This window comes from Prionailurus bengalensis, chromosome A2 (assembly GCF_016509475.1).
Source record: "Prionailurus bengalensis isolate Pbe53 chromosome A2, Fcat_Pben_1.1_paternal_pri, whole genome shotgun sequence".
Taxonomy (NCBI): domain Eukaryota; kingdom Metazoa; phylum Chordata; class Mammalia; order Carnivora; family Felidae; genus Prionailurus; species Prionailurus bengalensis.
This window is the reverse complement of record NC_057348.1, coordinates 55579010-55595467: the sequence shown is the minus strand read 5'-3', so window position 1 is coordinate 55595467 and position 16458 is coordinate 55579010. Positions and strand designations below refer to the sequence as shown.

The 16458-nt window shown below is 46.6% G+C and overlaps 1 protein-coding gene across 2 annotated transcripts; it reads right to left on the bottom strand.

Moving 5' to 3' along the window:
- Positions 1-5937: 5937 nt before the first annotated feature.
- Positions 5938-16447, bottom strand: CHCHD4 (coiled-coil-helix-coiled-coil-helix domain containing 4). Of its 2 annotated transcripts, none has more exons than XM_043588232.1 (3): positions 16220-16447; positions 8735-8833; positions 5938-7191 (listed from the first exon to the last, which is right to left on the bottom strand). In XM_043588232.1, exons 1-3 carry the CDS (start codon positions 16239-16241, stop codon positions 6887-6889), a joined length of 426 nt encoding a protein of 141 aa, XP_043444167.1. In that variant the 5' UTR covers positions 16242-16447; the 3' UTR covers positions 5938-6886. The 2 variants fall into 2 exon arrangements, with proteins under 2 accessions (XP_043444167.1, XP_043444166.1); XM_043588231.1 differs by lacking the exon at positions 16220-16447 and adding an exon at positions 15975-16114.
- Positions 16448-16458: the final 11 nt, after the last annotated feature.

Here is a 16458-nt window from a genome sequence, read left to right as displayed (position 1 = left end):
GGGACTCCCCATTTGGGCCACCTGCCTTTTGAGTGTGCTTCAGGCCATCACCAACATCCCCAGCAGCCCCTGCTTCGCTAAATTCACACTTAAATCTCCAAATCCCATCCTGTGTTTCTTTCTCTTCTTATGGATCCTGAACAATGTAGCAATCTGTTCCTCCATGCTGTAGACATGCCCAGTGAGACCCAGGCTAGTCTTCTGTTCCTCACTGAGCGCTGGTCCTTTTGGCCCATGAGCTGCCTCCACAGGGGATGTTTTTCACGCTGATGGCATTCAGAGAGACCTTCTTCATGGGTCTTATGGTCCCATCAAGTCGATACATGATCATTCTCTTATTCAGACATAAGCAGCAGTCACAATGTCTTCACAGCAAGGGTTTCTCTCCAAGAAGCTCTCCAGAAAAAAAGCGCTACTCAGATGATTCTGCTGCTAGTGAGTTGTTTTGTGATCATATACTGTGTGGACTTCATCATTTCATTTTCCATGGTCATGACATGGACAGATGACCCAATCTTGGTGTGTATCCAGATGCTCGTGGCCAATGGCTATGGCACAGTCCTTCAGTGTTAATCACTCTGCTGAAACAAACAAAGATTATGCATACCATATGGGGGAGGAAAGGTCAGTGTTGAACAAAACAACAATAGAAATATCTTAAGAAAAAATGTTTCCACTCTCATTAGAACAAGCTTATATTTCACAGAATTTTCTCGCTGAAAAAAATGATTAAATATGGAATTATACATTTTCTGTCACAGCATGGAAATCCTAATATATGTAAATATATGGCTATAAAGCACATGGTAGATAATTTTGGCACTTTTTTGAGAATTATGTTGTCTTCATGAAAATTCTTTTTAGGAAAGATTGTTTCTTTTTCTTTTTAGGAAAATTCCCTCCACTCTTAGTAGTCTTAATTTCTTGTATTAAAATATTCTATATTTTCACTAAAACGTACCTACATTCCTTTTCTACATTCTATTGTGTCTTAATATGCTATTGCTGTATGTGTCATATTAAGCCTCAATCCATGTATGTGATTATCCTATCTGGGAAATTCTATGTCTTTATTGCTTCAAATACTTGTCCTTTTCCCTACTCGTGATTTGTGAAGTTCCAATTCAGTGTGTGTTAAGCCTTATTGTTTTATTTCCTATATCCCCTAAGGTTTTTCATATTTTCCATCTCCACATTCTATGAACTACACCCTGAACAATCTCTTCAGTCCAATATTCTAGCCCACTAATTCTCTCTTCAGCTGTGTTTAAACTGCTGTTTCACACATCCATTGACAGTGTATTATATTTAGTTTATTTATTTTTTGTTCCTAAGTGTTTTGTTTTTTTAATCTGCCTTATAGTAGTTTATAATTACATATTTTGTTCATATTTTATTAATTTTTGTATGTCCTTAAGCATTTAAAGAATGTTTGACTCTACCTAATAAACAATATCTGATATCCACACAAATATAATTCTACTTTAGTTCTTGAGGGCTATTCTTAGCATTTTTAAATTTTAAGTTTAGTTTCATATTTGGCAACTTTTTAATCTTTTTTTAACATTTATTCATTTTTGAGAGTGAGACAGCAAAGCATGAGTGGGGGAGGGGCAGAGAGAGAGGTAGACACAGAATACGAAGCAGGCTCCAGGCTCCGAGCTGTCAGCACAGAGCCCAACGCGGGGCTCGAACTCATGGACCATGAGATCACAACCTGAGCCAAAGTCGGACACTTAACCGACTGTGCCACCCAGGCGCCCTCACATTTGGCAACTTTTAATTCCGGGGCACCTGGGTGGTGCAGTCGGTTAAGCGTCCGACTTCAGCCAGGTCACGATCTCGCAGTCCGTGAGTTCGAGCCCCGCGTCGGGCTCTGGGCTGATGGCTCAGAGCCTGGAGCCTGTTTCCGATTCTGTGTCTCCCTCTCTCTCTGCCCCTCGCCCGTTCATGCTCTGTCTCTCTCTGTCCCAAAAATAAATAAACGTTGAAAAAAAAATTAATTCAGAGGGAAACTGAATATCCTAGTTGAGATGTACTTATCCAGAGGGCATTTAAATTTTCGTCCTCCAATATATGCAGAATTCTGGGGAATTTTCAGATTCATCTATTGTTTAGATTTTTCTGGACTCTACACATCGGGATGAATTTGAACCCCAAGCCAATGTGAATGCAAGATTCTGTTCCCAAAAAGAAGCCAACAAAGTGGCAGAGTAATATCATTGTTAAATTCCTTTATCGGATTCTCCTAACTCAAATATTTGCTAAAGACATCAATCCTTCTGAAGACAGGCTTTATGTAGGAGTCCTTCTTCCTCCTTTCTACCTTGTATGGATTAATGATATTGTCTCTTGTCTCTGCATAGCTGTTGAGATCCAACAGCTCTGCATAGCTGTTGAAATGAGAACCTCATTTCCAGGTTCAGTAAATGACTCAAGAGGAATCCCACCTTCTCAGTTTCAGATCCCTCTTCATTTTAGCCCCCTGAGGATTTCCCATACTATTTTATAAACTGTTCTGCATTTTTAAAAAGGTTCCTTTATACATGGCTTATAAAATATTAGTAGTGGAAAGTTCTTCTGTATTTCTAATCTGTTAAATTGCCAGAAAAACCACTACTTGTATATGAAAGAAAAACTTTTTAGACTAACTATATAAAACTTTGTTAGACCATAGTATCTCATGAGAAATACCAATTTTGTGATGTCCTTACAAATGTTCCAAAATAAATTCCAAGGGATCTCTGTTTCCATTTTTACCTCTTAATTTGGGAATCAGTATGTTAAAGAATAATTATTATCATATTAAATAGAATTAGCCCTATTAAAACCACCTCTCAGCTTATAAAAAAAAAAATGGGAGTCTATTTATATATTTGAAGCCCCTGTGTATCTTTCTCTAAATGCATGCAACCAAAAAACGAAAACCAAAAAACCAAAAAACGTCTCCCAAATGGATTGCTATCTTGATTATTATCATTATTTCCTTGCTTTTCATTTTAAACTTATTGCCATATATGTATATATGAATGTATCATTAAGATATTTAGTTCCCTTCACAGCATATATATGTAGATAATTCTTGATGAAGTCCCAATAGTTCATTTTTGCTTCATTTTCACTTACTGATTTTTTAAAAAAATTGTCTCTTTCCCTTGTAGATATTTAAGATTTTTTTTCTTTATCCTTGATTTATCAGTAGCTTCTCTACGTGTGTGCAAAACCTACCTGAGGACAAAGTCTTTCTGCTTTTCTGGGCAATTCTTAGTAACTGTCTCTGGTTATTTCTCTCAATTATTTTTACTCTCATTTAGATCTATGTTAGACTTATTTTGGAATTGTGCAATTTATTTTCAATATTTAATAGTTGTTCTTAAAAAATCTCTGTATATAACTGTGCTCTATTCTGGTAAAGAAGCTTTCCAAGCCCCGTAATTTGTGGGATTTTGCAAAGGTTCCATTATGTGGCCATGATTGATTAAATCACCGGCTACTGGTGATGAAACTAGTTTAAACTTGATCTCAGCTTTTGAAGAATTTTTCCTTTCGATGATCTTTTATATTTCTAAGTTTTCCATTTTTTTCATATCTGCATGTATTTTTTTTTAAGTTTTAATTTAAATTCCTTTTAGTTAACACACAGTGTAATATCAGTTTCAGGTGTATAATATAGTGATTCAACAATTTTATACATTACTCCGTGCTCATCATGGTAAGTGTATTCGTAATCCCTTCCCCTTTTTCACCCCGCCTCCACCCACCTCCCTTCTGGTAACCTTCAGTGTGTTCCCCATAGTTAAGAGTAATATGCTCATTCTATAGTGAACTTAAAAAAAAAAAAATTTTTTTTAACATTTATTTTTGAGAGACAGCACATGAGCAGAGAAAGGGCAGAGAGAGGGAGACACAGAATCTGAAGCAGGCTCCAGGCTCTGAGGTGTCAGCACAGAGCCCTGCGAGGGCCTGGAACTCACCAACCGCGAGATCATGACCCGAGCTGAAGTCAGGTCCATGATCAACGGACTGAGCCACCCAGGTGCCCCTATGTTTAACTTTTTGAGGAAACCCCAAGGTTCCCATGTTTCCATATGCCTACTTCTTTTTCTCTTTAAATCATAGCCATCCTAATGGGTGTGAGGTGATACCTCATAGTGGTTTTGATTTGCATTTCCCTAAGGACCAGTGCTGTTAACACCTTTCATATGCAAATGTGCATATCTTCTTTAGAGAAATCTCTATAGGGCCATTTATGTGGGACAGCAATCCTTTGGCTATGACTTTAGGTAACGAGACGTGCTTAAACATTCTTGCTTAGCATATGCTTTTTCATTTTTTATTATGTGATATTTCAAACATATATGAAATTAGAGTGATTCAATTAATAGCCCCATAGAAACTCCTAGAAATGGAAGCCCTGACAATGTTTGTTTTTTCTAAGGTTAAGTGCCTGGTTGGAGTTTTCATTGCCTAGGGAGCCACTTTAAAGATGGCGATCTCAAATAAACACATTGCCAGCCACACCACACCGTAAAGAGCCAGGTTGTCCTCCCTTCTGTCCCAGGCTCCTTAGTTTTAGGGATCCTAGTTGGTTTCTATAACTGACCATTTTGGCCATTTGCTTTTTTTCTTCCCGAGCTTTAAATTCCAACTTTTGTGTTTTAAATTCACCAGTAAAACGTGAGCCCATGAAACCCTAGGCCCTGCCCTCCTCAACCCCAATAAAAGCATAACCCCAGGCCTGCTTACTCACTGTCTGTCTTCTCCTCCAGCTTCCCCTCAATTTCGCTATGTGGTACATGTAATTTCCAGGTGCTGTAACAAAACTTTTATTTATTTTTTTCAAAGTTTCCTGATGGTTACTGCCATAGGGCATCTTGCAACCATAGTAAGACCCACAAGGGCTGGTCCAGCCACAACACTGGTTATTGACAAGCTGTGCCCAGCACCAAACAACCCTACTGTGTCTTAATGCCCAATTTTGATGAACTGTGTGCTCTTTATTTACCCCCTTTGGTTGATTAGAGAAAAAGGTCTATCTATTTATATCACACTAACATTCTGGGCCTACAGCAGATCTTGAAAGTTATGTGTAAAATTATCTAATGCATGTGACTTTTCTTTGGTTCGTCCAGGTGAATGAGAAGCCTTTTATTTATGTAAGAGCTACTTTCTAGTAGTTTGGGCTACTAAAATGTTATTATTCTGTTAAAGTCAATACCATCACAGAACTTACTGAGAACAAAAACTGTAGGGGCAGAACAATGTTCTGCTCGAAGGCTGGCTAATACACTGCACAGGCCTGCATCACAAAGTTAACAAAGCACAGACAGAAAACACTGTGTATGTAGGTAGCTGGCACAAATCACTGTGATCATAAGTTGCACCTTCTATCTTGCTTGCTCTGATGGAAGCCACCTGCCATGTTATGAGCTGACCTAAGCAGAGGCCCACGTGACCGGGAACTGAGGGAGGACTCTGGCCAACAGGCAGTGAGGAACTGAGGCCCTCAGCCCAACAACCCACAAAGAACTGAATTCCGCCCAAAACCACCTGAGTGATCCTGGAAGGCCTGTCAAGCCCTGAGATGGTCACAGCCCTGGCTGACCCCTCGATCACAGCCTCGTCAGACTCTGAGCCCCAGACCCCAGGTAAGCTGTGCCCAGACCCCTGACCAACAGAAACTGTGAGTTACTAAATGTGTTTCAGGCTGCTGAGTTTTAAGGTAACTTTTTCCATGGCAATAGATGAGTAATACACCTGGGCCAAACAAGGCATTACTACATCACGGCCTGAAATTTGTGCTACAGTTGTCTTGGACGAGTTACTTAACCTGTGAGGGCTGCAGCTCCCTACCTTCAACAAGAGAACAACCTTCCCTACCTCACAAGTTAACTGCAGTGTCTGTGTGAAGGATCTGCTCACTGATAAACAACCGGCTTGCTATGAATTCAACACCGAAAATTTTAATGGACTCAAACTGGCTTACCAGTATCTTCAAGGAGGAATTTCAGTGAACTTTTCATATTTATATTTCCTTATAGCAAAAACATTTTTAGTTAGTAAAAACAAAGGACACATTCAACACCAGGTAAAAGTCATATTTTCCTTTTAAGTGACTAAATACACACCGTTTCTTCTCTTGGCTGCTACTTTGGTAACAATTAGGTCCCCACCTCTCAAGAACATTGCATTGAACAGGCTGACACAGAGCCAGCGTGAACAGAGGCCCCAAACCAGGGCTTGTGGAAGAACAACAACAGCAAAACCAGCCTTTCTCTTCACTTAGAAAGGGACTGTGAATCAGAGTGTCCACAGTTCCAGTTTCTAAACACGGAAAACCTGGAGCTCAAAGTGAAAATGGAAACCAAAATGCATCAGAAATGAACTACAGTACCTCCTCACATACTCAAGGTCAAGACGGTTCATGAGAAATACGTATCTGATCATCTGGCCTTGTACTGGGAATGGCCCCACTCCAGCATTTTTAAAGGAAGATGGTTTTGTTTCTATTTCATTTCCCACAGGGGTATAAAATCTACAAGAGCATATAATCAATCAGAATAAATCAGCTCACTCACAAGATACTCCCAGATAATGATTTCTAGTTGCTGAGCATAGTCAGCACATTATTTCAAAGAGGCAAAATTCAGGATAATCTGAGAATTTGAAAGTGACAGCTACATTTGCCGATAGGTTTATAGGAGACACACATTTTTTCCAGTGTATATGTCAAAGGACCAAGACCCCCGATCATCAAAATAAGTTATTTTGTACATTATAGTGCACAGAACAACAGAGGAAAAGACACGTTCTCGGAGAATGACCAAAAGGCATCTTACGAAAGGTTCATATCACTCTGAAGGAGCCCAGTGCCTTATGGCCTTCATTAGCTTGACCCCTCCTCTTCTTTGGTTGCAGTGGCCTCAGTGGGAGCTGTCTCTTCTAAACGTTCTGCTGGCTTCTTCTCCTCCTCCTCCTCCTCCTCGTCCTCCTGAGGATAGAGGTCAGGGTATTTCTGCATGCATTCCTGCATGGCCCGGAACTGGTCTACACAGTCTGACCCCTTGACATCCTCTGTGCTATAGTGGAAGCAGGAAAAGGCCGACTTGAACTGTTCCCCACAGGGGCCACTGGCCATTCCCCCAAGGCACGGGCAGTTCCAGTTAATGTCTCCATTTGGCAGGATCAATCCTACAACAGGAAGATGGGCAAGGAAAATGTGAGACAGGCTCTCTACGGTTTCTGAAAAAGCAAAACCAAGGGCAGTCTTTGAAAGCTACTCAGGAGGTGCTGGACACTGTCCAGCTAGGAACTGTCGCCTCGTAGGCCCTTATCTTTGGATTTGGATTGGGTTCAAATGCAGCATTCCTTGGCTCAGCTGGAGAGAGGCCACCATGGCAGCTTTGTCCATGCACGACACTGATCTATATTCTAGGCCGCCTCCCAGTGCGATGCCTGTGGCTGTGCCCCGAGAGCTACAAACTGGAAAGCTACAAACTGGAAACCGTTTAATCCAAAGAAGCAGCCATCCTTGGGTTGCTTAGCAAGAAGCTTTTTCAAAGCCCCGACACCTTAAGAAGCTGAGGTATTGATCTCTTTCTTTCGATCTCTGCTCCCCTCCCAGTCAAATGGGTAAGATTAGTCCCCTCCCCCAAAACAGGCACTTAGCTCCCTCCGGCCCCTCTGGCTCTGCCACTGCCCACAGAAGCTCAGCTCGGTGTGAGGCCCGGTGAGAGGAGGCTGATCCTTCTGCACAGGCAGGAAGATGTCCAAGACATGGTGTACAAGGGAAAAAGCTACGGTCTTGTAACAGGGAAAAACCTCCAGGGATGTTAACCATACTAACCAAACTGCTCAGCTGCACGCGTGTGTCAGAGAGGGGTGCAACTACAGACTGCTGCTGCAAGCTCTTTTCAACCGTATTTCTCACCAGCCAGCACTGGAAGCTTTGTTAGTTCGCATCACAGGTGTCAGAAATGGCTTTAGACTGGCAAGCTGAGGACCGTTGACGATACGGACTGTTTATAAATCCCGCACACCCACACGTCAGCCTTACGCATGCTGCGGAAGTTCCAGTGAGTGAGCCCAGCAGTCTAAAGCCTTTGGAGTGGCACCCTCGGCCCATATGACCAAGTGACCATTCACTAAACTGTGTGCAGCAGTTCTGACTAGGCGAGCTGGTCCTGCTGCCGGAAAGCTGTCCCTCTATCTCGAGTGAGCATCTCGTGGAAGGTGCTTCCTGGAGCACGTACAAGGAGACAGCAGAGCTTCACCACCTCACAGAACAAGGTGTTAGGACTCTCACACGCCTGCTTGCTTATAGTCTGCAGATGTGGCAGCGTTTAGGCTGCAGCTGGACTGAGCAGGAGGATCCGTCGCCGTAACCTGCCCGCAGCACTGGAATCCATTTCCGCCCCGCACCCCCTGCCTAAAACTTCGTCATCCGGAAACATCCAGCCAGCTTTAGTCGGTGTAAAACCTCAAAAGAAAAAGAGGCAGAAGACTTCAGTTCAGCAGAAACTCAGGCTCTGGCCTAACAGCCAGGGAAGAGCAGCAGCACGAGAGCTGCACGGCACTCAGCACAGCCTCTCGCACCTCCAAGGGAGGTGGGCTCACAGTCCCTGGAGACGATCCTTGGCTGAGAGGGGCCCGTGAACACCCAGCCGTGGCCAGGACAAAATGGGAAAGGAATTTGGAACATTTCCTCCAGGAAGGATCTGTGTGTCATACCCACCATGCTCCTCATATGGGTCGTTGGGGTCATCAGCCACCAGCTCTGCATTGCTTGGGGTTTCATGGTCTTCTTTGGTCACAAATATGATTCGATCCTTCCCTAGCGTTTGGAGAACAGAGGAAGAAAGGTTTCACTCAAGAGCAGCCAAACAGCCCCAAACCCAAAGAAGCCACACAAACCAAGTTTTAAGACTTCCCGTGCAAAACCCGAAAGGGAAGAGTGCCCATCAAAATGCCCTCCCTGGGCTGCATCACTGAGTCTGTGTGACAGTCTAGCAGCCACTTCTACTGAGTGCCTACAACTGAAAGAAAAAGTCCACCGAGGTCACGGGTGAGGAAGAAGATGCCATATGCACCCTCTAGGCAGGAGATGAAATGCCCGATGCAACCAAATGCATGCTGCTTTTAGTCCCCAGATTTGCTGATAATTCAGTGGTGCAACAACTCCTTTCTTCTTCCCATCAAGAAAGGAGCAGTCCCTTCTCAGAACTCCCATGGTGCTCTGACTGTCCCCATTATGTCCCACCAACCTAGGAAGGCCTCATCAGCCTGCCAGGTCTCCCCTCCTCCCCAGGCCCGGCAGGGAGCCACAAGCTGTCATCCTCCAGACAACTCTAGTGGAATGAAGGTGATTCACTAGGGCGACCCCACCTAATCTCACTAGGGCTCGAATGCCTGTGGGTAGGGAAGGGGTGGAAGGGACAGGGAAGGACTTGCTTCTAGCCCCCTAGGGGTTTACCTACAGTGTTCAGAACGCAGACAAAGTCTAAGGGGACTGAGAACTTTGACAAGAGAAGAGGGCAGTGATGTGGGTGCCCGGCCAGCAGCCCACTGGCTGATATAGCCACTTAAGTGTGTCCGAGAAGATTCCCTGTGGGAAAATATCCTGGTCACCTACCGTTGAGTGCCCACAGTCAAGACTCTCTCTAGCCTCTTGGCTCCTAATCATGGCCAGGAAAGAAGGGCTCATGATGGTAGGGAACACTGTGGCAGTTCCCCACAGCCCACCATGCCTGGGGCAACTTCCCAACAAGTGGAATGACTAGGGGGAGGAGAGACCATTCCCAAAGTGCTGATGTTAGCAACTTCTGTGACAATCTGCAGTGTGTTATTTTTTTCAGAACAATCACCCAACCTAAACATAACAGGCTGAGCGGGAGGGTCAGTCCTGAGGCCCTGCAAGGACCAGCATCAGGAAGCCAGCACTTCTTGTGAACACTGCCTTGGTCAGGCCATAGCCCCTGGCCCTACGTGCCTGGCTTGCCAGAGGGTCCTGAACTTTCAGACTGATGGGAGCCAAATGCATGCTCTGTGAGGAGCTTCTCCTCAAGGGAGGCTGCGTAAGCACAGAAAAGGGAATCAGCATTGATTGAACCAGGATGGGCGTGACCCGTGGCTTTTCATACAACAGAAAACCAGGCCCAGAACGGTTATTCAGAATCACCCAGCTGGAATGGCAAGGCAGTCCCCTCAGCTACCCGACTCCCTCCAGCTCTCCCCTATACCTTACAGCTGTCAACACTACCTCGCCTTCCTAAAAATCCCTAGCCATCAGCCAACCACACAGCAGGTGTCCACCTGATAGTCCTGGTGTGGGTGGGAGCACCTTGTCTTCAGCACTCCACACACTGCATGCTCATCAGTTTCCCCTGCAGTCCCTGGAGGGCAGACTGGGGCTAGCTGCTCTCTGGGTCCTGTGTGTCAACTCCCTGCCACCATCCCATCACCGCCCTGGGGCAGGAGCCCCATTGTACAGTGGGAGCCTAAGGCTCTGGGAAGTGATGTGCCTGAGCTCACATGGGCCTGGAATTTGCACCCAGCTCTGGGCGGCTCTAAACACCACGCGGTGGAGATCCTTTGCACAGACCCGCACTGCCCCCCACCCCAAACACACCCGGGAATGAAAACGACAGCCCAACTGGGTACTTAGCATGACTCGGATGCTGTCCTGAGAGCTTTGTGTGCTTTGGGCAGGAATAAATGTTTTGTACAATAAATACCGATGCAACTCCTGCCCCCAAAAAATGTTTGCTGAGTGAATAAACAGGAACTTTCCTCTAAGCCACCTGCTGAAGGGCAAGGACAAGTTCAATGGTACTTTGAACTTGGTACTGAGTACCCATTCTGATCCATGAAATATGGGATAATGGGACTTCATCTGGAAGGGGATAGGAGGTGCCTGGCATTTAAGGAGACTTTAGGTCTTGCCCAATGGGCCCTTGGACAGGGCCTTAGTCAGTGGCCTGGAGAGAGTGAGCTACTATGGGGGCAGAGGCTGGGTCTGCAGAAATGTGGCTCTCTGAGAGCTGCTGGCATTTTCTCTGATTATTTCAGTTGTTTTCTCTTTACAACATTTAGGAAAGTTTAGTCACAGGCTTGCTAAGAGAAAGCAAGGAAAAAGGTTTGGGCCCACACTGAGCTCAAGTATTTAAGGAAGAGGCTTGGGGAAAAGTACTGGGGCTAAAACCAGAGCAACACCTCCAGAGAGGACAGCTTAGGAGGCAGAGGGAAGGCACCGTCCCGTGCTTCCACAGGGTCTCCCACAAGGGATAATGGACAGTAAGGACAGCCGACCCTTGGCACACACGGGGACTGGACCTCCAGCCCACCCGAGGTCTCTGCTGTCCCTGTGGTTCTGTTCTCCCGTGACCAGTTCTTTCATGCTTGTCAAACTGTAGCTCTCCCTACACGGGCTGAACTGCAGTCCCGTCCCTGACAATGAAATCCCAGGTTGGAGTCCTCAATTCCTCTACCAGGCCAAGGCCACACAGCTGGGAAGTGTACAAGATGAAGTCAAGGCCTCTCTGACTGCTATTCTCACCAGAGCACAACAGAGCCTCTCTGGGTCCTGGACTGAGGTTTGGTCCCCTCATCGGCATCTTAGTTCTGTAATTACACAAGCAAAATTAGCTTACTCTGAACCATCTTTCAGATTCCAAGTGCCTTGAGACAAAAGTCCTGGATCTTGCTGCTCCTTGCCTCTTCCACTAGTCTTTTTACTTAGCGGATGTTTAGTTACATGTTTTAAATTAGGCTGAAGCTTAACAACACCTTTAGTTGAATTTGGTGGCTGAAGCGAAGTCTTAGAGGCTTCATGGACAGAAATGAAGTGTGGGGGAAATGGTCCTGCTGAGCTGTGTCTGGCAGAGAATGTAAGGATTCTGAGCCTCCCTGAGTGGCACTTTTCCTACCCTGGATGGGTGTCTTGGTCTGTTCAGGCTGCTCTAACAAAATACCACCACCGACATAGTTCATAAATATTAGAAAGTTATTGCTCACAGTTCTGGAGGCTGCAAGTCTAAGATCAAGGCACCAGTATGATAACCTTCTGGTGAGGGGCCCATAACAGCTGCCTTCTTGCTGTGTCCTCACATGGTGGAAGGCGCTAGAGATCTCTCTGGAGCCTCTTTTATAAGGGCGTTAATCCCATAAGTGAAAGTTCCACCCTCATTGCTTAAGCACCTCCCAAAGGCCCCATCTACTAATATTATCGCCTTTGGAGATTAGAATTTCAATGTATGAAACTGGGAGGGGAGGGGACACATTCATACCATAAAACTGAGGAGAGACTGTCCCCTGGGCGATCGGACTGTGGTTTCTGGGCAGGGACATATCTTTGTATCCCCAATCCTGGTATCCAGATGATGCTCCTTTTGTTGCATGGACAAATAACAGTAAGGGCTAGAAACCATGTGTACAAAGAACAGAAGCACAGATCTGAGCCTGAGATAGAAACCCAGCTTCAGAAGGTCTGGCCCAGTGGCATCAATATCACAGAGTTTAGCACTGCAGTTCAAATCTGGGCTTAAGCACATTAACAGCTGTGATCTCAAGCACATTCTTAGGGCCTCAGGAAACAGGTCCCCCAGAAGCTCGGCCTATCTTCCTCCCGTGGTCAGGGCAAGAATCACAAGACTACTTAAGCAAAAGGGGTGAAATGAGTTTCTGCTCTCACCTTAAATCCCACTCAAAAGACAGTAATTTTGTAAATAGCGGCAAATGACAAGGATAAAATGGCCAAGAAAAGAGACCATCACAGGCCAGAGAGATCAGTACAGTTCTGGAAGTGGGAAAGCTGAGAGAGAAGTGCTCTCTGACATAACAGAAAGCTCAACCCGAAGTCACAAGAAGAGAAGTCAGCTCGAAGAAAACCTATCCCCACCCCAGGACCCTGGTAAGGGCCAGGAAGTGGGGGTCCCAGGGCCCACTCTGGAAAACAGGACTTAAGGGTGAGGTTGAGAAAAGAAAGCCTAACTGAGCAGCTGGATACCAAGATACACCCAATTCGGTAGTTTTACTCTCTGCACAGCCATTCTTGACTCTTTTCTCTTAACCTCCATCATCAAATCTGGTTGACTAGGGGCGCCTGGGTGGCTCAGTTGGTTGGGCGTCCCGCTTCGGCTCAGGTCATGATCTCGTGGTTTGTGAGTTCAAGCCCCGTGTCGGGTTCTGTGCTGACAGCTGAGAGCCTGGAGCCTGCTTCAGATTCTGTGTCTCTCCCTCTGTCTGCCCCACTCACATACACACACACACACACACTCTCTCTCTCTCAAAGTAATAAATAAAACATTTAAAAAAATTAAAAAATCTGGTTGGCTCTACCTTCAAATATATCCAAAAAGATCTGCATCTGTCGCTGCCAAGACCCCATCTCCCACCACTGGCTCCCTCCACTCCCACCTCCTTGCCTTTACTGGACATGCTGGGTGCATACCTACGTCTGGCCTGTGCACAGGCTGCTCTCACTTCCGGGAGCACTCTCCAGATACCCTCACAGCCACCCTCTCCCTGTCTTTATACCTCCTGATACCACCTTCCCTGATCACTCCCCATCTCCCTTACTCTGCCTTCTTTTTCTCCAAAGTGCTTTTCCTCACCTACCATATTATATTTGTTTACCACCTGTCTCCCCTGCTGAAATATCAGCTCTTCTGGGGCAAGGATTTGTCTATCCCTTTCACCGCAGTATCCCCAGAGCCTAGAACAGTATCCAGAATGTGGTGGGTAATCAATATTTGCGGAACAAGTGAATGGAGAAACCAAACTCGGAAGACCCCAGCCCCAGCAGAGGACAGGAAGACAGAATGGTTATTACCATTAAGCAGATTACAAAAACAAAACCGAAAAACCCAGGATGGGTGTTCTCATTTCCCCAGAATGGGCACACACAAACACAGGATCTGTACACAGCAAAATCTTCAGCAGATCCATTCCAGAAAGAGCGGCCATCTTTTCCACCAAACCACAGAGTAGATTACGTCACCTGTGCTCACCACCATGTGCCGAGGCTGGCACACTGCAGGTGCCTAATAAATGCTTGTTTGAGGAACAGGAGAGGGCAGATGGCAATAGAAAAGGAGGCAACTAAAGAAAGGAACAGTGTGGCACTGATACAGAAAAGGGTGGGTGGTCTGAGGCTTGGGAGCAAGGCTGAGTCCAGGCTCTGGAACACCTTGAATGCCAAAACTGGGTGGTGGGTGGACCCCCCGAAGTAAATTTGCGCAGGCAAGTGACTCACTCAGAGCACAGAACGAGGAGCCAGCCATGGGAAGAGGTGGAGACAGATGTACCAGGCAGAGGAACAACGAAGAGGCCAGTGTGGCTCAGCAGTAACCAGGTAGTTAGAAATCAGTCTGGAGCCCAATCAGGCAGGGGCTTTCAATTCTCATCCCCAAACTAAGAGAGAGATCTTTGACCCAAGAAAAGATAAGGATCCATGCTTTGGTGACAGATGGAAACAGCCTTTCCTTCCCGAAGAACCTGTGACTCCTAGATATCCTCATGGGCAAGAAGTCTTACTCATCTGCACAGCCTCATTCTACTCAAAATTATTCACTAAACGAAGTAAATTAGAAACCCAGAGAAAGAAAATTAAAAACAAGAGGCCTACTGTCGAACAAAGTGGTGAGGGCTGAGGACTTTTGTTCATGGCACAGTTATAAATCAATAAAAATAGTACTCAGTAGACACATCAGTGAGGATTATCGCTCTATGACCCAGGAAAGGAGGAGGTCTAGAAGCAGAATGAGGTACTGGGGAAAAGTTTTGACGTTTAATTTTTTTTTTTTTTTTACATTTATTTATTTTTGAGAAAGAGAGTGTGACAAAGCGTGAGTGGGGGAGGGGCAGAGAGAGAAGGAGACACAGAATCCGAAACAGGCTCCAGGCTCTGAGCAAGTGGTCAGCAGAGCCTAATGAGGGGCTCGAACCCACAAACTGTGAGATCATGACCTGAGCCGAAGTCAGACGCTCAACCGACTGAGCCACCCAGGTGCCCCAAGGCTTGACATTTTAGATTGAAATGTTCTCCTAACTGGATGCATGACCCTGGGTAGGTCATCTCCTTCTCTGGTCTTCAGATCCCTGAATTAAAACTGAGGGAACCAGACTATTCACCAAAGGATTTCTGGGTGAGTTCTAACTCTCTCTGTGGCTTTACCTTCTCATGTGTCCACCATCCCTGTCGCCAGGCACAGAGAAGATGCCCATGAGTGAGTATCTGCTGGATGAATGAATGAATGAATGAATGAAGACCAACTTGTCATTTTAGAAGACTGGAAGCTGGGGCCTGCAGAGGTCAGGTGACAGCTCAGGGACAAAAAGCCAGTTAGTGGCAGTGTGTGAGGAGGCCCTGGGACTCCAGCCGAAAGACCTCTGGGTTCTTCAGTAGAGATAAGAACAGATGGAGCAAAGAGGAGCTAGGTGGAGAGACGGGCACTTTCTTGAAGAGGTGGGGTGGAGGGGTGGAGGTTCCCAGCAGAGAGCTCCCTAGAATCCGGTGGCCACCAAACTGGATAGTGCAGCTCTGTGACCAGACTGCTGAAGCTCAAACCCCAGCTGCAGGACTTAAGTCACCTCTGTGTATTAAGGTCTACTCTTGGGTAAAACGCGGATAATACAGCCTCGCCTAGAATTATAAAAACCGCTGCGAGATCAACGAGAAAAGCCATATAAAGCCCCTTGAACAGTGCCTGGTACATCGTAGGGGCTCGATAAATGTCCCCGTTGGTGGCACTTTTACCACTCCAGCACAGCCCTAACCCGAGTGGCAACTTTTCTTTCGGGACAGTTAAAAGGCGGGTACAAATGGAAAGGCGTGGTGTGCGGTTAAGAGCGACGGTAACAATAAATCCCCAATTACGAGGCAGAGGAAGCGTGCTCAGCACTTCCCGCGCCCCCTCAGCCTGGTTTATGAAATCCGCCACGTGCTGGTCCTTCTGAGGTCAGGGTTCGAGTCTCACCGTGACCTTGGGCCAGCCTCCTTCCTCCCAGTCTCGGTTTTCTCATCTGCAAAACGGACGTGGCGACCCCAGCGCCCAGCCCTCCCAAGGGTCCTGAGGAGGGTATCCCGGGCCGCCCCTCGCGTCGCCCGCCCCTGCAGTGGGGTCGCGGGGCGCCGGGGCCTGTGGGGCTGCGGGGGTAGCAAAACAGCGTGTCCCCTGCAGGCCCTCGTAGGCCCGTCTCCATGGCAGCCAGCTCTCCCTACCTTCCTGCCGGCAGTAGGCCATGGCTGCAGCCCCGGCACTCAGACCTCGCGGCGATAGCGGCAGCGGCCAGGCGGCGGCAGGCTCCCGCTGTGACCTCTCCTCGGGCTGGGCGGGAGGCTCCGAGGCCCACGCGGACCCGCCCCCTCCAGGCCTGCCCGCCGCGCGCCTGCCTGCGCGCCCTCCCAGCCCCAAACCCTGTTCCCCTTCAGCCGGGAACTACATTTCCCAGGAAGCCGCG